The following is a 21,563-nucleotide window of genomic DNA, read 5'->3' on the forward strand; positions in this document are numbered from 1 at the left end:
TTGCTTGCTGTGAGCCTGCAAGACTTGAGAACATATAACCTCTGCATTTAACCCATCCTAGTTCTAGGAGCAGTGGGCAGCTATTGTACAGCGCCTAGGGAGCAGTGGTGGGGGTTTTTTGCTCCAGGGCACCTCAACAGTGACCAGGAGGAGAACTGGCACCTGTCCAGTCCATCCAGGAGGATGGGATCACAGCAGCCCTGTTCATAAATCGAACCGGGGCGCAGGATGGGGGGCCTATACCCCCTTCTACACCTCATACAAGAAGGCAAGAACTACCATCTGATTATCTTGTGGAAACACATTTTAATTTGTTGAGATGACAAGATTATTTTTTCATTATTATGACAAAACAACATTGTTATCACAAAATCAATACAACTCATTCCTCACCTCGAGATAGCAAATTCATAAGAAACCGTAACTATACAAGTCAGCAAGAGAAGCTTGTCTAATCTCCAGCTGTGATCCAACTTGCAAGGCAAGGCAAGTTTATTTATATAGCACCTTTCAACACAAGGCAATTCAGAGTGCTTTACAAAAATGAAGGACATTAAGAGCATTAAGAAATAGTGCAGCATAAACACATTATAAAAAGGCATTTAAAAACAGTCATTTAAGAGCAAAGATAATAAAACAGGTATAAAATACATGAATAAAAGTTACAATGCAGAATAAAAGTCACAGTGCAATGTTAGATAAGAACAGTTTAACTAAAGGCAGCAGCAAAAATAAATGTTTTCAGCCTGGATTTAAAAGTAGTAAGAGTAGCAGCGGACCTGCAGGGTTCTGGGAGTTTGTTCCAGATATTTGGAGCATAATAACTGAACGCTGCTTCTCCTTGTTTAGTTCTAAGTCTGGGGACAGAAAACTGACCCGTTCCAGAACACCTGAGAGTTCTAGATGGTTCATAATGGAGCAATAGATCAGAAATGTATTTTGGGCCTAAACCATTCAATGCTTTATAAACCAACAGCAGAACCTTGGAATCAATTCTTTGACAGACAGGAAGTCAGTGTAAAGACTTCAGAACTGGAGTGATATGATCCACTCTCTTAGTGTTAGTGAGGACTCGAGCAGCAGCGTTCTGAATCAGCTGCAGCTTTCTAATGGATTTCTTAGTGAGACCTGTAAAGACACCATTACAGTAGTCCAGTCTACTGAAGATAAAAGCATGGACAAGTTTTTCTAGATCCTGCTGTGACATTAGTCCTTTAATCCTAGATATATTCTTCAGGTGATAGTAGGCAGACTTAGTAATTGTTTAATGTGAAATTCAGGTCAGAGTCCTTGACTACACCTAGACTTCTGGCGTTAGTTGTTTTGAACATAAATGATGGATTCAAAGGACCCTGCCACAAAGAGGCATCGACATGACCTTTCAGCAGAATGTGCAGTGCATCAGAACGTTTTCATGGACAAAACCCCTTGGTGTTGACTAGTGACAGAAAAAACATATCTCGATGTACCAATCTGACAAAACATGAATACCTGATGTGTGTTACAAGGTTAAGGAAGTTAGCTCTAAAGAGTGATATACACAAGTGGACCTCTTGATTGACGGATCTTGAGTGAGTCATACATGAAGGTGAACACATACGCATACTGTTTGTGGATAAGGCACAGATCTAAAAGCTGGTTCTGCAAGTAAGTGTTGGCAGAAATCCTTCACTTTTCACCCGCTGTGGCAATGGTCTATGAGGGCATTCAGGCTGAAGCCTTCTCAAACGGAACTGTTTTGTCGTACTGGACGTGGACAGTATCAAAATGATGCTGGTTTTATTCCTGCCTCTTGTATATTTTCTGTTTCCATTAAAGGAGTTAATATTGACAACCGTTACATTCAAACCTTTGCCAAACAAGTTCACAGTGTTCTGCAAATACTCTCTATGGAAATCTCTGTATTTGCAGTATGCATGAGTTCTATGGGACACGTTTTCCTGCAGGGGACCTCACCACATGCTCAACCAGGAACAATCTCTTTTCTCATAATTAAGTTTTTCCATGGAAAGATATTTGGCTTTTATCAAATTGTCAAATGTGTTCTTATCTGGAGCATCTTCTGGTGAAATGTATAGCGTCTGCCCTATCTGTTGTTTCCATGCATAACGAACACAGACAGAGAGGGGAGAAAAAAGTTATCCACTCCAACTTTGAATCACATTTAGGCTCCATTAGTGATAAATGTGTGAGATTGCATCCCTGCCATGAGTACAAACTCATTTCCAATTGCTTAAGTGAACCAATAATGAACTACTCACATTATTCAATAAAAGGCGACACAGCTCAAGCTAGTTGAATCCATCTTTCAGTCCAAAAGAAGAAATGTGATCGACTCACTGAGCCGTTATTAAACCGTTGAATGAACGAGACAATTCAATATTTTTCAATTCGAACAATTGACTATTGATTTAATAAATATTTTAACAATAGTCCTTTTATAGGATGAATATAAGTTATTTGTATCTTGCTCTTATTTCAAATTTCAAAGATAAATCTCTGAAATTTGAAATAATGTAGTTCTTAGTGGGGACACATTTTCGAAAGGTTTATTTTAATTTGCCTAAGGGTTGAGACAAATACCTGCCTGTAATTTATGGTAATTAAGGCATTTGTCTGCTTAATTATCCAAATGCCCTTTATATTTTTGCGTAAAAGCCTTTTATTTCTATGTTAATTTGGACTGTAGCTTAGTAACAGACAAGCATGTTGCATAAAACTAAATGTCACATACATTTCAAACCTGTCAAATTCAAACCTGTCAAAGTATTGCTCAATACTACCAACCTAAAAGCCTAAAAGATTAACTCCATCATGTCTAAAAACACGAGGTGTTGCATTCAAATATAAACTTTTCAATCAACCTAAGAACCAGCAAAGGTGTAAGACATGTCTGTCGTCATAACTGGTAAAGTGCAAGGAACTGGATAATGCATTATCTGTTATTTGTATTACTATACTGTACAAGATACTCTTGGGTGTCAAACAGGGTACATTCTGCACTCTCCTTTTTCTTTTCATATTGTTCATGTTCTTTCAGCCAGGGCATCTCATTACAAAAGACTCACCTCATTGTACCAGTTGGGAGCTATCAAAAGCATTGCTAGTTCTTTCTATCAAACACCTGCTGACCTTCTATGAAAACATAAAGTATCACTATAATCACCTGATACAGGGATACACCATAGCCATTCGGCAATTTACACACACCCACAAGTGCAAAATCAGGCTACGAAGTGGCAAAGGCTGCTCCAAATATTATGTCATTTTACGAAAATGCTATGTTTTTGTCACTGTGTTTGTAATCTAAAAAGGAAATGGTTATAAATGCAGAGTTTTTCTCCGAAGAACTAATATATAGCCAAGTCAGATGCTATTTAAAGGAAGACTTTGCTGTGGGAGTTCTCTTTATACATCTATGATGTTGAAGTAAACCAGTTCGGCTTCTTTGATACTAATATGGCAAAAATAAAAAGGCAAATGCTATTTGCACCCATAGTGAACAATGCCAGGTGCAAACAACATAGTTCATTACACTCACCCGGATGCAAATATTCATCAAATACACAGATTTAGTTTTTTTGATTGGCTTTTTATTATGAATATTTTTTATCGTGATGCCATATGCTACTGTTGCAATTTTCAGTAAAAATGTGCAAATGTGGTTTATATCAGTCCATTTCTTCATGTGAATGTGAAATGTTTCTCAATATAGAATAAGTTGGACAAAAAAACCCCGATATTTGTAGAAAATACATCATCTTCAGAGTTTATGAAATAAACTATTTTTAATTTGGCGCTGTGGTTACCGTACATGATGACAACTTTGAAACAGACGTCATAGGTTACTACATCATCCAATCATATGGCTCTAAAAGTAAAAAAAAAAAACGGTACTACACTACGCATCACTACTGCGCAGACTCACACACGGGAAGAGCTCCCTTCTCACAGAGGATTTTCAAAGTCTGCTTATAAAGGTGAGGAAATACCCACGTTCATAGTCTTTTAAATGGTTCCAAGTGTAGATAACCTCCGTATCATTCACTGTCTGTATATGAAATATCCACACTGCATCACGACTGTTTTCCTGCGTCTTACTTGTTGTTATGCTAACCGGCGACAGCTAGCCTTCGCTAATCTAGCTAACATTACCAAGTAGTAGTTAGCTCTTCCTCACCTTCCTAAAGCTAACCTCAGCTTTTGTTTCACCTCTGGTGAACACATTAACATATTCCTCGCTCTGAGAGGTTTTAGCAAACCTGGACACATAAAACTGATCAAGTGAAATTCATTCCAAACTTGTTATCAGATGTGGTATTTACCAGATTTGAATGAGAAGTGTAGTCTTAATTGAAGGCACCTTTTATGAGGGATGAACTGTTATGGTAATCGTCTCGTCTCACATTTACACAGGATATTTGTATCTAAAGAAAACGGTAAGGTAAGAGAAGATCATTCGTAGAGCAAACTTCAAAGTGCTTTTCATAATGTAGAATTAATGTTCAATAAAGCAGAAATAACAACATGAGACACAAGTTCACCATCTTTAAAGAAAAATGCAGGACGAAACTAAGAAATATATCAAGGGTTGGGTTATGTTTGCTACATGCTTGAGAAATAATATCCACTGCTTTGAGAACTGCACACTTGATGAAGTACATTTGATAATATTTTTATTTAATTTTTTTCTGTGTTTGTGTTTTTTTTCTTTGCATCAGCTCTTAGGAGCTCATAACCACCAGTAAAGCTGTATAAGCACCGGGTTGACGGGTCCGAAGGAAGCGGCGCATCGTATGGGGAGCTGCCTGCTGAAATCGCCATGAGTTACAAACCCATTGCTCCGGCGCCATCTGGCTCCAACCACACACCTCCAGGTTCTAACCCGACACAGTTCCCCCAGAATCAAATATATTTCTCTGCTCTCTTAACTTTAGTGCTATCTATCAGTTTAGAGTATGTTGGTAGGAGCTGCACAGTACTGGAGATGTCCTAGGAATATGATGTCGGCTTTGTCTTAAATACGGCTCAGGAAAAAATTAAGAGACCACACCAAATTGTTCTTAAATCTTTATCTCTGCATGTATGGCAGCCATTCCAGTGTTTGTTGAATTTCAACACAGAGAGAAATTGTCAGTAGTTTATAGAATACTCATTCATTCATCATTAAACTCAAAGACATACCTATAAATAATTAAACAGGAGAAAATCATAATGTTGAAGTGGTCTCTTAATTTTTTCCAGGGCTGTATAGTGGCACTATTTACTGGCTCTTGGCTTGTGGTATCTAAAGATCAGTCAACCGTATTACCACGCGACTACTCATGAGTGAGAAGTTCATATAGGCCACCGCTAGGAACTGAACACCCTAACGCTCAGCCGAGAAGGACGCTATTGATGTTTAAATCTCGCCCTGTTACAAGCCTTCCTCCAGAACAGAGGCACCATCCTTTCTGCACGCTGACATTCTAAATTGCAGTAAATGTTAAAGGAACTTGTAGTGTCACTGACATTTTTGATATGGGCGCTAACTGTCCCTTCAATGTTGTACATGACATATTGACCAGTTGCTGTATTTAAGCTCAACACTTTAATTACTATTATAAATATGCATTAGCCATAATTGGCATGACAATAACCATGGCAACATAATAACCCTCATGTTGTGATTATACAGTTAGTTCCATATATATTTGGACACTGACACAAGTTTTGTTTTTTTACCTGTTTACTGAAACATATTCCCGTTATAGTTATATTATGGACATGGACATAACGTGCAGACTCTCAGCTTTCATTTGAGGGTATCCACATTCAAATTGGATGAAAGGTTTAGGAGTTTCAGCTCCTTAACATGGGTCACCCTCTTTTAAAAGGGATCAACAGTAATTGGACAAAGGCTATGTCATGGGCAGGTGTGGGCAATTGCTTCGTTATGTCATTATCAATTAAGCAGATAAAAGGATGGAGTTGATTTGAGGTGTGGTGCTTGCATTTGGAAGATTTTACTGTGAAGAGAACATGCGGTCAAAGGAGCACTCCATGCAGGTGAAACAAGCCATCCTTAAGCTGCGAAAACAGAAAAAGACCCATCTGAGAAATTGCTACAATATTAGGAGTGGCCAAATCTAGAGTGTGGTACATCCTGAGAAAGAAAGAAAGCACTGGTTAACTCAGCAATGCAAAAAGACCTGGACGTCCACAGAAGACAACAGTGGTGGATGATCGCAGAATCATTTCCATGGTGAAGAGAAACCCCTTCACAACAGCCAACCTGGTGAAAAACACTCTCCAGGAGGTAGGCGTATCAATGTCCAAGTCTACCATAAAGAGAAAACTGCATGAAAGTAAATACAGAGGGTTCACTGCACAGTGCAAGCCACTCATAAGCCTCAAGAATAGAAAGGCTAGATTGGACTTTGCTAAAAAACATCTAAAAAAGCCAGCACAGTTCTGGAATCACATTCTTTGGACAGATGAAACCAAGATCAACCTCTACCAGAATGATGACAAGAAAAAAGTATGGAGCAGGCGTGGTACAGCTCATGATCCAAAGCATACCACATCAGCTATAAAACACGGCAGAGGCAGTGTGATGGCTTGGCCATGCATGGCTGCCAGTGGCACTGGGTCACTAGTGTTTATTGATGATGTGACACCAGACAGAAGCAGCCAGATGAATTCTGAGGTGTTCAGAGACATACTGTCTGCTCAAATGCAGCCAAATTGATTGGGCGGCGTTTCATAATACAGATGGACAATGACCCAAAAACAAACAGCCAAAGCAACCCAGGAGTTTATTAAAGCAAAGAAGTGGAATATTCTTGAATGACCAAGTCAGTCACCTGATCTCAACCCAATTGAGCATGCATTTCACTTGTTAAAGACTAAACTTCAGACAGAAAGGCCCACAAACAAACAGCAACTGAAAACCGCTGCAGTAAAGGCCGGGCCGAGCATTAAAAAGTAGGAAACCCAGCCTCTGGTGATATCCATGAGTTTAAGACTTCAGACAGTCATTGCCAGCAAAGGGTTTTCAACCAAGTATTAGAAATTAACATTTTATTTTCAGTTATTTAATTTGTCCAATTACTTTTGAGCCCCTGAAATGAAGGGATTGTGTGTTCCTCACATTGTTATGCAATCTTTTTGTTCAACCCACTGAATTAAAGCTGAAAGTCTGCACTTCAACTGCATCTGAATCGTTTCATTTAAAATGTATTGTGGTAATGTACAGAACCAAAATTAGAAAAACTTTGTCTCTGTCCAAATATTTATGGCCCAAACTGTAGTTAAAAACTAACAAAGGTAATGGTAAGTGGCCATATACACACAATAAACTACTCTGAGTGCTAATCCCTTACTAAACATGTTTTTGAAGGTTTCAAGGCAAGTCTATTCATACAACACTTTTCATCACAAGGCAATTGAAAGTGCTTTTAAAAAATGAAAGCAACTTCATTTAAAGCAAAGACAATGAAATTAACACAAAACATGAATAACAGGTATAAAATCCATGAATAAAAGTTTCAGTGCAGTGTTAGATATTAAGAGTTCAATTAAAAGCAGCAGCAAAAAGGAAAGTCTTCAGCCTGGATGAAACAGTAGTAAGAGTTGCGGCAGACCTAGACGTTTCTGTGAGTTTGCTCCAGATAATAATAACTGAATGCTGCTTCTCCATGTTTGGTTCCAACTCTGGGGACAGAAAGTAGACCCAGATCCCAGAAGACCTGAGAGTTCTGGGTGGTTCATAATGTAGCAGGAGAAATGTATTTTGGGCCTAAACCATTCAATGCTTTATAAACCAGCAGCAGTATTTTGAAATCAATTATTTTTATGTTTCAGGAGGCACACTGCTCCTCAATGTTCTTGTGTTCCAGCTAAAGTCTGTAACATCTATTCTCCTCTTCTGCGCAGGCTCCTCAGTGCCCTCTCCTTCCCTGCCCTCGTCATCCAACTTTAGGCCGGCTTTTAGTGACTTTGGCCCCCCCTCCATGGGCTTTGTTCAGGTATGTCTGCGCTACAGTTATTCACAGTACCGTTGTGTTCTCTTTGGTAAAACACACTTATATAAAACTTCACTCAGGCTTCAGCAGTATAGCAGAGCAGCGGAATAAATAATGCCTCATGAACATGCTCCAGTCTCTGTGTAGCTGAATACACCCCCTGCTGTAATCTGAAAGCTGGTCAATAATTGTGAACTTTCCTTTCTATTGTAAATTAGCTTGACTTTATACGAGACTTATCCTCCATTTGTAGCTTCAGTGAAAGAGGGAGGGTCAGCTTTTTGCTAATCCACCTTTTAAAAGCTTTTCTTTCTTCTTTTATTCATGGGGTGAAGTGAACACTGTTTGAGACAGCTTTGGAAGGTTATTGCTGAGGCAGCGTGTGATGAGTGTGAGACCTTGGAGATGGCTGACTAGTATTAAAAAAAAAAAAAAAACACAAGTATTTTTCACATTTATATGATTATATGAATCCATGGATACACAGAGCTAAATAGCTTAGGGGATGTGGAGAGACTTAGCATAAGACTGGTGTGGGGTCTATCTGTTATGTATCTGTGCTCTATTTAGCATCACGCTATATCATATTAGGAAGTGGTATGTCTTTCTTGGAACTTTTTTCTTTCATTCTGATACGCATTTTCAGCTGAGACCCGTGTTGATAGATCTTTTTTTTCTCCCCCATTCATGACCTGTTTGTGAAAATGAACAAGCAGCCTGTCAAAGTGTCTCAAGGGTCCACATACAGTGAGCTTCTTTCCGTCATTGAGGAGATGAGCCGTGAGATCAGGCCTACCTACGCTGGGAGCAAGAGTGCTATGGAGAGGCTAAAGAGAGGTATATTTTACTTTATAAAAGCATACATTACCTTTTCTCGCTAAAAGTCCTGATTTGTGTATGCGGCGGTGTGTGTCATGAATAGTTCATACGAGTGCTCAAGGGGGAGAGAGTTGTTCCTGCTCGACTTGTTCTGCTTTTAATATGGAAATAAAGGACTCCAAGGAAGAGTTGTGACCTTGGGTCATCTACTAGTGGGAATAAAATAAATCTTCTCTTTCGCTTTATGGTGATATAGTGCAAGATAGAACAGCGAGGAATAGAATAGTGCAAATAATGATGCAGACCAATGTGCAAGTAATGAAGATGAAGTAAACGGAAAATAAATAAATACAATATAAAATGCAGAGAATGTTGTTAGTGACTGTTCTTCAAAGGGGGGATGTATAACCAATTCACTACAGTTTAGTTTTTTACATATTTGTTTAAGTAAACTCTGAAGCAAAGACAATAAGCTAAATTAGATAAGGAGAACATGGGTTGATTTTGCTATTAATAATACAAATAGTTACAGCATTGGGTAATGAGTAACGAATAACCATCAAGAAATTAGCCATTTTTAACATATCATAAGGGTTAAAATCCCATTTTCTGTGTGAACATTTGAGTTCCTGAAAGTCAGTTCAAACCACAAGTTGTGGTCCAAGAAGGCAATGATCATTATGCTACTAATTTCCAGCTCTTTTGTTATCTTAGACTGCATAGGTTTATTATTAGTTGAGGTACGCAGAGAGAAACTCTTACCAATTACATAAGCAATTTATTTCAATTCAAACTGTTAATTTAATGCTTCCTTGCACCTCGTGTCTCTCTTGTTCAGGTATTATCCATGCCCGCGCTCTGGTCAGGGAGTGTCTTGCAGAGACGGAGAGAAGCGCCCGCACATAACCTTTTTTGAAAGCTCCCTTCACTCCCCACTTTGTCCTGTAGAAGCCTGTCCTCAAGATCCCCCTGTCTGTTTTACAACCTTTTTTTCCATCCTGTCAACTTTTTTGCGCTTTCCTCTGCAGCTCTTTATAGTTGCATTATGTCCTTCTTGTCTCCACTGTTCCCTGCATTCCACCATACCATTTTCTGTTTATCACAAACATTCTGTGAACTGTAGGGTGTATGCAAAATGCAGGTTTGTATCTATTTTAAATTATATTGTGGGGAATTTAAACACATTACTAAGGAAAAGACCTTAGTAAGATCGATTGGTAATCGAATTAGTAAAATCTATGGGAATGTTTTTAAAGTTGTATTTGTTCAGTAATGGCTATTGACCAAGACAGATGGGTTGCTTTTAATGGTGAAATCAAAGTTCCAGCTGCACCTCTTCTCAAGTTTCTATTCTCACCCTCACTCTGCAATCACTGAATATTTTTTGTCAATCTGTGCATCCTGAGTATACCCCATTTCCATCCACATTGCATTGGTTTTTTGTAGTGTCAACACACATTAGATGTTTTTAAATCCCAAGAACGCTGTACATCTCAAGTCAATTTGTTAGTATGGAAATTTTGTAAACCAGATTTTTGCAGTTCTGTATGTATATCTTAATTAAATAACAGAAGAAAAAAAACCTTCAGTGGCTTTTTCATTTGTGGACCATAATGCATTGGTTGCTGTGGAGTTGGTGCTGAGTTCTTTTGGTTACACTGATGTATTGTGCAGAGAGTGAGACATCTTCCTTTAATTTAAGTGAAGTCTTTCAGGGCATTAAGCAATGAGTAGACTCCATTTATGAGAGCAACGGCGTGTGAGAGCTCTGAAAACTTTTACAGTGCACTAATGTTTTGAAGTTCTATAACTAGTTTGAGCATGTTTTACTGAAGAACAGGCTGGAACATTAAGAGGATACTTAACAAGCGCTATTTTTCCAAATAATGAGGCACAAAATGGATTAAAAGAATGCAGAGCGAGAGATAAACACACATTTATTTTTTGTTATATAATCGCCACCTCACTAAAATCTCACTTCAGATTTCAGACACCATTATCGCTTCACATGAGTAATGAGTGGCTCTATTAAAGCGAGTAAAGGAGCAGGTGAGGGGAGAGTCCATCTTGACAACAAACAATAGAATGGTATATTTCTTATATAAAGGAAATAAGTACATAAGCAAAAGCAAAGATAACACAAGTCCATGTATGTTTTATAATGATTGTCACAGAACGCTGGGTTTCCCAGTCCCATACACCAGGAGATCATGGTCTTCTGCTTATTCCTGTGCTTCTGCTGTGACCAAGATGGAAGAGCAGGTCTGGCGGTGCAAAGCAGCAGTGTGCATGATGAGTGCATGATGTCCCTTGTTCAAGAAAAAAAAATATTCCTTGTTTCTTTGGAGGGGAGAACATTTCTACCTGGAATTCCATCAAAATCTCTCCTGGTTGGACTTAAGTTACAAGTAATATTAGAAAAATCCAACAGCTCTGCACATATTTCAGAGAAAGCAAGACAACAAAACATGATTAAACTACTTGTTTCTAATACTGCGAAAAATTGGTGTTTTCTATATGAATTGCAATACATTGACTTTCCACAAACAGCTGATAAATGCATCATTAAATGAAAAACAACAAAAATCAGCAAATCCTGTGAAAATGTTGCTAAGGGTAACATTCTGTAGGTAGTAGCCCATTACTGTGAGCAAGTGAGATACCAAGAGTGTTAACATTTCTGTAACAGCTCTGAAATAAAGATGGCCAGTACATACCATACATGAGGTTCCTATGGAATATAAAAGTCAAGCTGGTAATATCATGTCCTCATCAAAGACCGAATTTTACTTTTTTTTGAGAGAGAGTGAGTTGAGAAAGATTTAAGGCAGGAAAGCAAATCGCACCTTGGTATACGTGACTGTGTGACTGGACAGTGTGAGAACATTTCGAGTGTGCCATGGGGGCAGAGGGAAGAGTGTTTGGCGCATGGGTGCATGGATAAAAACTAAAACACCAGCAGTGTCTACAGTTTCTTCTCCATCTTGAAATTCACAGGAATCCTCTTCTTCCATCCCATTGTGAGATTCAACCCTATGGGGAAGGAAAAGCAAAGACTTACATTTCTACTATATCATGTTGTAACAAACATCTTAAATTGAATATCTGAGAGCCAGATAGAAGACGGTTGCTTTAAAATTAAAATTAAAATTGTTTTACTGTAGTGGCAGCAGCTGGGGGTTCGGTGTAGTTGAATAGGCCTTTGTAGCGACCCTTTTCCTCCTTCTCTTTGTTGCGGATCCTGTATTCCATGGCCTTCAGTTCCTTGGCAACAGATGGTCCCAGAGAGGGGTCCAGCTCCAAAACCTTATTAAAGTCCGCCCTGGCCTCCACCTCATTCCACACTGCAGCGTGGGCCTTAGCACGCTTGTAGAAGGCTTTCACATTGTCTGTTATGAATAGGACATAAATAATAGAAAAAAGACAAATACAATAAAATAAACCTAATTGTCTACATAGACCAGGATTAATGTTTTGTTGGAAGCTGCTGTTCGTATATAACACCAACAAGAAAGCCTTACCCTCATACTTGAAGACGATGGCCGAGCAGTGTTCGATGACTTCGTAGTACTGGCCCTGGAGCAGCTTGCACTGGCAGAAGTTTAGGAGCAGTGGTGTGATCATTTGGTCCAACTTTACCCATACCTCGTCTCCAGGATGTTCCTTGAAGGGGAGAGAAAAAGTCACAGAAAGAAGTTGCAAGTGTTTGTTCTAATAAAATTAGATACTAAAAACTGGATCAGATTTATTTTCTTTTGTATTCAACTGCGCCCTTACCTTCATCTGTAGATTTTTTAGGCAGGCAATGCCATTGTAGTACTTCTCTGTAGCTTCTTTAATTTTGCCCTCCTTGAAAAGCGAGTTGCCTTCCTCATGGATCTGAGGCACGAGCGCAAATTTCTCTTCATCTGTCATAGCCCACACATCAAGCTGGAACGATCCTGGAGGCAGAACCTGAGCAGAGAAAGAGATTGAAGAACAGTGGCTGAATCCCATATTTCGACTTATACATTTAGGTTTTTGCTAAACTATAGCCAACCATTTGTGTTAGTGTCATATTATATTATAACCAAAGGTGTTTTCTCACACTGAATACTATAAAATGCCACTGATGATTTTTAACGTGGTGCTCTGTCCTGTCTGCTCACCTCCAGCAGCTCTATGGTGAAGAGAAGAGGCTGTGGATTGGCCTGAAGATGATCCAGGTCTTTATGGCCCAGAGAGTGGTGGGAGTGAATCTGGGCAATGCCACAGCAATGCCTCTGGCCTTCCAGGGGGTCCTTACCAGCACTGATGTTTCTCAGGGACTGGGAGACGAGTGGGTACAGTGCTGTGTGCTGACGGGTGAAGAGAAATGGTCAATGCACCGAAACAAACAATGTGCACTGCATACCAACAAAATGACTAGCTCACTAACCTTATTTTCGCAGGTAAATTCTGCAACTTCGCCTTGTCGCATGGTGATCAACACTCTTTCCCACGCAGCTAGTTTAAACTTCTTGCCTAAAATGAGCTCCATGGGTTTGTCGCGGCCCCCCATGGTCCTGGAGTCATCCAGCACTGTGCCATCACACAGGCTGGTGCGGTAGTGGAAGACGACCTGGTGAAAAGAGATACGATAAACACAGACACATTAAACCCTGATCAACAGAAGTATCCCGTTAAAATAATTGTTTAGACATTCCCCTTTAAGTAAACTGGATCGATGCAGCTTGTTTACTAGAAAAAATGAGCAAGCTGTACTTCTCTGACAAGCCGGGAGAGCGTATCCGCTCCATCACATCTTGACCAACCACAACAATAGATGTTGGATTGACGTGAGATTTCGACCAACCAGCCTTCATAAACACATGCCATCCTGTCCCTCCCCTTATCTTTCCATCAGATGAAAAAAAATAAGGGGAAAAATGTAAAATACCCTGGCTTTAAAAGAGCCCGCTCAACTAATGTTACACAGTATAGCCAAAAACGAGGCAGCAATGCCTACAGCTTTGTGAGCAGTGAATATGTACAAGCATAATGTGTTTGGTGAAACATTAATCTGACAGTGCCTGAAGTGTTAGCTTCCCAGTGATAGCATTAGCTAACGTGCTTCGTCGTTTTTCTTAATCTATTTCCGAGGACAGGACCCTACTCGTACGTCTGTGGACATTCCGCAGTTTTACCTTGGTTCCATTGGGAAAGGCCGATAGCTCTCCTTTGCCAGGACTGATCAGTTTCTTTACAATTCCTTCCTCGAGAAGCTTACGTGCTTCTTCCTCCATCCTTGACCGAGTCGAGTTTACGAGAGATGACGATGTTTGCCGAAGCCAGTCCTTTCGTTAGACTTCCCCTTCGGCTTCTTAGCGCCCTCTAGGCTGGGGCTGCACAGACTGCTTTCTCCAAGACATAGTAGAAAAATATTTACGTTTAGTCTCTTTTAATTGATGCATACTTAAGGAGCAGTGATGAAATGTAACATTACATTTACATTTTGACTTGAGTATTCTCATTTTATTCTAAACTATGTCATAAGAAAGTCACAACAAAATTAAGCCACAAATATATCATAGTATGATATTTCTTAATTGTCGTTAAAATAAAAATAAATCACAGTATGGAACAACATAACAATGCCAATAATGTCAATTTTTCTATATTTAACAATCTCAGGGATAATATGACACACTATATAAAAGCAATTGTATTCACCTACGTGTGCTTCCGTAACTTCCAAGATTAGACAGGTCTAGAATTCTACTGTGTTAAGATAAAGACCCTAGAACCAAAAACAAAAGAAACAGCCATGCAGACTCAAGACAGTTAATAATAGCAGGAGTGAGCAGTAAGATAGACACTGATATCTAAATCCCTGAGCAGCCTGAGCTGCAGGTTTGACCCACCACCCCTTCTCTAGCTCACTTGCAACAACTAAAAAAACACATATTAAAATATACAAAAGTTTTATTGTAATTTCACAGTCATTATTCACACAACATAGAGAAACACAGGCAAGATCTATCTCCTTCTTTTTCATGTACACACACAGCAATATCAGTCCATGTGGACACAAAGTGGAAGCACTGAGTGGTTGAGTAAGAAGTGGTCATTACAATGACAAGAAAAAACAACCATGTAACAACATTTTTTTAGTTAAAAGTGACAAAATACAATTCATTTAAGAAAAAAAAGTAAAATTTGTGTCTCATGAAATGTTATTTTTCAAAATAAGGTAGGTAGAACAATTTGAAGCCTCTTCTTCCACGGACAGCACAGCTGATGTATATCACATGGTACACTGCAGGAAATACACAGATCAATTTTACATATACAAAACAAAGCACAAATTAAGTTGTAAGGGCTAATGTCAAGTGAAACAAAATTCTGGAAAAAATATAAAATTTACCGCCAGGGATGAAGAGAAGAAATCCAGGTACAAAGAAAATAGCACTTGAAACACCTGTGAAAACAGTTTTGTAAGAATCAACCCTCAGAAAAGACATGGTCACACACAATATTCCATGCAACCAAACAATAAAGGAATATTTTAACATTTTGGGAAAAAAATATTATTTTCTTTATTGCAAGAATAGAGATTAAAAGATTGGTACCAAAAGGAAGCAGACCAGTTGAAACTTGAGACAACAATTTGTTTCTGACTTTGTTTGAAACTACAACTTTGCTGTCTTAGAATTCACTGACAATTGATAAGTATTATAACTTACTGTAGCACTCAACTACTGTTTACTAAACACTTTATTCCTTCACGCCAGTTGTTAAAGTCGAGCAACAACACAAGTAGGACAAATTTGTACTGGATTGAGAAACACTGCTTTTTTATCATGAAAAGGACTTTGGCCTTGAATGACTACTGCTTCTTCACCATCGATCCAGCCGAGTGTGTGTGATGGTGTTACAGGAAAAGTATACTGGCTAGGATTACACACTGAGCTGCCAAGCTTTGTTTGTGGGCTGCCAGAATACACATTCACAGACTCCAATCGAAACATACAGTTCAGCATTTTACCATGCAGGTACACAGACACAAAGGAATATCTTTCTTGTAATGTTTACGTTAGTTCAACCAAATGTGGTTATTTTTAATTGGTACTTTCTTTTCCAATGTGGTCATTTGTGTCAAGTTTGTGAATTATAATTTAGTTGTAACGTTGTTGTCACTGCTTTTCTGCTTCTGTATCAGCTCATACAACAATCTTTAAGCAGAACTTTTTTAAATATCCAGCACACATGTTTAGCATTTTGTGCTTGATGATAATGCTTAAATGATCTGTGATCATATTGCATCTGGGTTAAGAGACTAACTGTCTCCTTTTTTGACAACAACATCATTAAATTAACCAAAAAGGTTTTGGTTCCTTACCTGCAACTGGATTCAGCTGTATGACAACACCTGTGAAAATGAGAGCTACAAGAAGAAATGCAAGTACATCAGTAGGGTGGGGTGACAATCCAGCATTTATAAAACTATTTTTTTATTCACTTAGATAACTCTAAAAATCAGTTTTACAAAGAGGATCAACAAGGGAACAAAGTTCAGTTTTCCAAACATGTCACTGACTTACACAACACTAAGAAAAACAGGAACAACTGACATCTAAAATAAATGCATTTGTCTTTAAGTAAACATTTTCCGGTTGTTTTTATTTATTTGGTAAAAAACAAGTCTTTGTGACTGTACGTGTCTGGCTGTAAGGATGGTTGGGACTGGTCTGATGGGATTATTTCCTTGCTTAAAAAATATTTTGTTGTGTTTTTTGTTTTCTTTTAAGTCACCTAAACTGGTACCCTGTATTTTGTGCTGTACATTGTAAAGTGTTCAAAAAGTATAAATGAACTCTTCAAGACTTACCGACTCCAGTGATGAGGAGAAGGAAAGAAGCCAGAACAACTCTTCTGTTTTTCTTCACAAGCGGATGGGACACCCACCTGAGCAAAACATTTTTTAAGTGATTTTGTGAATGTGATAATGTGTGTGTGCTTGTTGTTGAGGTTTGTTTGAGTTGTTTGAACTCACCCGCAGCAATGAGCAGAAAGGTGTGTGACAGAACTCAAGGTGCTGAAGGACCACTGTGAGCTGCAGTAAGACAGAGTTGCAGGGTCGCTTTGGAGAGAGCACAAACAGACTTTATCTCACATTCAAAGGAAGCAAAATCACATCAATAGTTCTACACATAAGACTCACCTGATTTTGAAAAAGTTATTGAAAGAGGAATTGCCATTGCTGACCAAGATGTCTTCATTTTCCAGATTCTACACATGCAGCAGATGATAAAGAAGTCGCAGTTTTAAGTGAACATGTTATATAAAAATAACATATACATATACAGTGGGGCAAAAAAGTATTTAGTCAGCCACCAATTGTGCAAGTTCTCCCATTTAAAAAGATGAGAGAGGCCTGTAATTTTTATCATAGGTATACCTCAACTATGAGAGACAAAATGAGAAAAAGAAATCCAGGAAATCACATTATAGGATTTTTAAATAATTTATTTTCAAATTATTGTGGAAAATAAGTATTTGGGCAATAACAAAAGTTAATCTCAATACTTTGTTATATACCCTTTGTTGGCAATGACAGCGGTCAAACGTTTTCTGTAAGTCTTCACAAGGTTTTCACACACTGTTGCTGGTATTTTGGCCCATTCCTCCATGCAGATCTCCTCTAAAGTAGTGATGTTTTGGGGCTGTCGCTGGGCAACACAGACTTTCAACTCCCTCCAAAGATTTTCTATGGGGTTGAGATCTGGAGACTGGCTAGGCCACTCCAGGACCTTGAAATGCTTCTTACGAAGCCACTCCTTCGTTGCCCTGGCGGTGTGTTTGGGATCATTGTCATGCTGAAAGACCCAGCCACGCTTCATCTTCAGTGCCCTTGCTGATGGAAGGAGGTTTTCACTCAAAATCTCACGATACATGGCCCCATTCATTCTTTCCTTTCCACGGATCAGTCGTCCTGGTCCCTTTGCAGAAAAACAGCCCCAAAGCATGATGTTTCCACCCCCATGCTTCACAGTAGGTATGGTGTTCTTTGGATGCAACTCTGCATTCTTTCTCCTCCAAACACGACGAGTTGAGTTTTTACCAAAAAGTTCTATTTTGGTTTCATCTGACCATATGACATTCTCCCAATCCTCTTCTGGATCATCCAAATGCCCTCTAGCAAACTTCAGACGGGCCTGGACATGTACTGGCTTAAGCAGGGGGACACGTCTTGAACTGCAGGATTGAAGTCCCTGGCGGCGTAGTGTGTTACTGATGGTAGCCTCTGTTACTTTGGTCCCAGCTCTCTGCAGGTCATTCACTAGGTCCCCCCGTGTGGTTCTGGGATTTTTGCTCACCGTTCTTGTGATCATTTTGACTCCACGGGGTGAGATCTTGCGTGGAGCCCCAGATCGAGGGAGATTAGCAGTGGTCTTGTATGTCTTCCATTTTCTAATAATTGCTCCCACAGTTGATTTCTTCACACCAAGCTGCTTACCTATTGCAGATTCAGTTTTCCCAGCCTGGTGCAGGTCTACAATTTAGTCTCTGGTGTCCTTTGACAGCTCTTTGGTCTTGGCCATAGTGGAGTTTGGAGTATGACTGTTTGAGGTTGTGGACAGGTGTCTTTTATACTGATAAAAAGTTCAAAAAGGTGCCATTAATACAGGTAACGAGTGGAGGACAGAGGAGCCTCTTAAAGAAGAAGTTACAGGTCTGTGAGAGCCAGAAATCTTGCTTGTTTGTAGGTGACCAAATACTTATTTTACCGAGGAATTTACCAATTAATTCATTAAAAATCCTACAATGTGATTTCCTGGATTTTATTTTCTCATCCTGTCTCTCATAGTTGAGGTATACCTATGATAAAAATGAGAGGCCTCTCTCATCTTTTTAAATGGGAGAACTTGCACAATTGGTGGCTGACTAAATACTTTTTTGCCCCACTGTATATGGGTGTATACACAGAAGATGTACAGTGAAGGAAATAAGAATTTGATCCCCTACCGATTTTGTAAGTTTGCCCAGTTACAAAGTCTATACTTTTAATGGTAGGTTTATTTTAACAGTGAGAGACAGAATATGAAAAAGAAATTCCAGAAATGTACATAAAAAAAAAGATATAAATTGATTTGCGTTTAATTGTGGGAAATAAGTATTTGATCCACTTGCAACCAAAAAGAATTCTGGCTCCCACGGACCAGTTAAATAAGTCCTCTCACTTTAAGAAAGTACACCTGATGTCAACTCTTTACCTGGACAAAAGACACAGTCAATAAAACAGATTACAACCTCTCCACTGAGGGCAAGACCAGAGACAGGTCTTGTGATCATGGTGGAACTAATGTCTAAGGACATCAGGGACAAGATTGTAGACCAGCACAAGGCTGGAATAGAAGACAAAACCACCAGCAAGCAGCTTGGTGAGAGAAAGAGACAACTGGTTTGATTATTAGAAAATGGAAGAAGCACAAAATGACCATCAATCGCCCTCGATCTGGGGCTCCACATCTAAGATCTTGCCTCTTGGGGTAGGCTATCAATGATCATGAGAAAGGTGAGGATCAGCCAAGAACTACACAGGAGGGACTTATTGATGATCTCAAGGCAGCTGGGACCACAGTCACCAAGAAAACTATTGGTAACACACTATGCTGTGATGGATTAAAATCCTGAAGCGCCCCTGCTCAAGAAGGCACATGTACAGGCCGTCTGAAGTCTGCAAAGAACATCTGAATGATTCAGAGAAGGCTTATGAGAAGGTGATGTGGTCAGATGAGACCAAAATCAAGATCTTAGGCTTCAACTCGACATGTCGTGTTTGGAGGAAGAGAGATGCTGACTATTACCCGAAGAACACCATCCCCAGCGTCAAGCATGGAAGTGGAAACATTATGCTTTGGGGGTGTTTCTCCGCTAAGGGCACAGGGTGATTCACCGCATCGAAGGGATGATGGAGGGGGCCATGTACTGTAAAATATTGGCTGATAACCTCCTTCCCTCAGCCAGGACACTGAAAATGGGACATGGATAGGTCTTCCAGCACGACAATGACCCAGAAAATACGGCCAAGGCAACTAAGGAGTGGCTAAAGAAGAAGCCCATTAAGGTGATGGAGGGGCCTAGCCAGTCTCCGGACCTCCATCCTATAGAAAATCTGTGGAGGGAGCTGAAGCTTCAAGCTGCCAAGCATCAGCCTCCAAACCTTAAGGATTTTGAGAGAATCTGCAGAGAGGAGAGGACCAAAATCCCTCCTGAGATGTGCGCAAACCTGGTGACCAACTACAAGAAGCATCTGACCTCTGTGCTGTCCAACAAGGCTTTCTCCACCAAGTATTAAATCATGTTTTGCAAGGGGTTCAAATACTTATTTCCCACAATTAAACACAAATTTAAAAAATGTAATGTACATTTCTGGATTTTCTTCTTGATATTCTATCTCTCACTGTTAAAATAAACATACCATTACAAGTATAGACTGTTCAGTTCCTTGTAAGTGGGCAAACTAACAAAATCGGCAGGGTATCAAATACTTATTTCCTTCACTGTATGCATGTTAATAACACTGGGGGGAAAACCACTCTTATGGTCTCAATTACCATAACATAGCTGGCCTTTCTCTCTCAAGCCCCGTAAGCTTGGAGCTGCAAGGCAGTAGTTCTTCTGACACATTATCAAATCCGTTAAAATCAGTTTTTTAATGTAGTTGTTTTCAACAAGTGCCATTATTTTTCCACAATTGTTAAGTCTCTGTCTGTTGTTGTGTTTTGGTTTTCGTTGTGATATTATCTGTTCCTGTTTGTACTTGTAAATCTACTTTTTGTTCTGCTGCCTCGCTTGGCAGAAGAGATATTATATTTCAATGGAACCTTTCTAGTGTAATAGAGGATTATTAAAAAGAAGATACGTGTACCTGATACTTTAGGTTACTGTGTTCAGGGGAGCCGGCAGCAGCAGCAGGCGAGGGATGAGTCTGAGGTTTGGAGAAAGTTAGAGGACCAAATGTCATCTCTCCTCCTTCCCTGTCCTTGTCTCTGCTCTTCCATCCCTCGGTGTCTCCATCAGACACTGCTCCCTCCTCATCTCCATCCAAAACAAAGGCATCATCGATACTAAACTGTGTGGCCATGATTTCCTCTTACACCCTGAAGTTCGGTGGCTTGATGCTCACTGTGGATTGAAAGAAAAATCAGTGCTTTTAGAGATAACATGCACTGTCTGCAATTCCAGACCAATAGTAAACGAGTTAAACGCTAAGAAAGTTAACTTTATTGACTTTTTTGCATTTTAAGTACGCGCACAAATGACTAAACTCAAAAGAAACTAGTCTGGAGCCTGAAATCCTCTAACTGTAGGTAAGTATACACTTTGTAAAAAGGTAAAACTACAATACTGCATTGAATTGGACTTCATATTTGAGCAAACAGGACCAGAGTTAACCAGCAGTTTACGGGCTGCGTTGTTGGCCATTGTTTGGTCTCTTTCCGCTAGCCGATCAGATGACCAGGAGGAAAACTTAACTTACTGTCTTTACTTGATCCCTTCTCCGGGGAGGCTGAACTCCACTCCAAGTTGTGAAAACACGGGTCACATACTTATAAGCTCTTTATTTATCAACAAAGCCTTCCGTCCACTTATTGTTTTGTTTGTATTGCGAAAAATGATTTAAAGTGTTTTAGTCTCTTCGTTTTTAACAACCGGGTCTCGATTGCACTAGTCTGATTACGCCCTAAGATCCCTTGGTTACTCAGTTTACTA

General features: G+C 39.4%; 3 protein-coding genes across 3 annotated transcripts; 1 reads left to right on the forward strand and 2 right to left on the reverse strand.

Moving 5' to 3' along the window:
• The first annotated feature begins 3,893 nt into the window (after positions 1-3,893).
• Positions 3,894-10,408, forward strand: cdk2ap2 (cyclin dependent kinase 2 associated protein 2). Its single transcript, XM_063883442.1, has 5 exons — positions 3,894-3,980; positions 4,722-4,877; positions 7,918-8,009; positions 8,723-8,843; positions 9,664-10,408. The coding sequence occupies exons 2-5, from the start codon at positions 4,823-4,825 to the stop codon at positions 9,729-9,731; spliced, it is 336 nt and encodes a 111-aa protein (XP_063739512.1). The 5' UTR covers positions 3,894-3,980; positions 4,722-4,822; the 3' UTR covers positions 9,732-10,408.
• Positions 10,409-10,745: 337 nt separating this feature from the next.
• aip (aryl hydrocarbon receptor interacting protein) lies at positions 10,746-14,157 on the reverse strand. The gene is made up of 7 exons (XM_063883440.1): positions 13,991-14,157; positions 13,243-13,425; positions 12,974-13,162; positions 12,603-12,779; positions 12,347-12,488; positions 11,985-12,214; positions 10,746-11,858 (listed from the first exon to the last, which is right to left on the reverse strand). Exons 1-7 carry the CDS (start codon positions 14,087-14,089, stop codon positions 11,853-11,855), a joined length of 1,026 nt encoding a protein of 341 aa, XP_063739510.1. The 5' UTR covers positions 14,090-14,157; the 3' UTR covers positions 10,746-11,852.
• A 593-nt stretch (positions 14,158-14,750) lies between these two features.
• tmem134 (transmembrane protein 134) lies at positions 14,751-21,563 on the reverse strand. Its single transcript, XM_063883441.1, has 8 exons — positions 21,331-21,563; positions 20,719-20,975; positions 17,008-17,075; positions 16,840-16,926; positions 16,675-16,751; positions 16,186-16,230; positions 15,211-15,264; positions 14,751-15,102 (listed from the first exon to the last, which is right to left on the reverse strand). Exons 2-8 carry the CDS (start codon positions 20,932-20,934, stop codon positions 15,020-15,022), a joined length of 630 nt encoding a protein of 209 aa, XP_063739511.1. The 5' UTR covers positions 20,935-20,975; positions 21,331-21,563; the 3' UTR covers positions 14,751-15,019.

The sequence above is a fragment of the Eleginops maclovinus genome, chromosome 5 (assembly GCF_036324505.1).
Source record: "Eleginops maclovinus isolate JMC-PN-2008 ecotype Puerto Natales chromosome 5, JC_Emac_rtc_rv5, whole genome shotgun sequence".
Classification (NCBI taxonomy): Eukaryota; Metazoa; Chordata; class Actinopteri; order Perciformes; family Eleginopidae; genus Eleginops; species Eleginops maclovinus.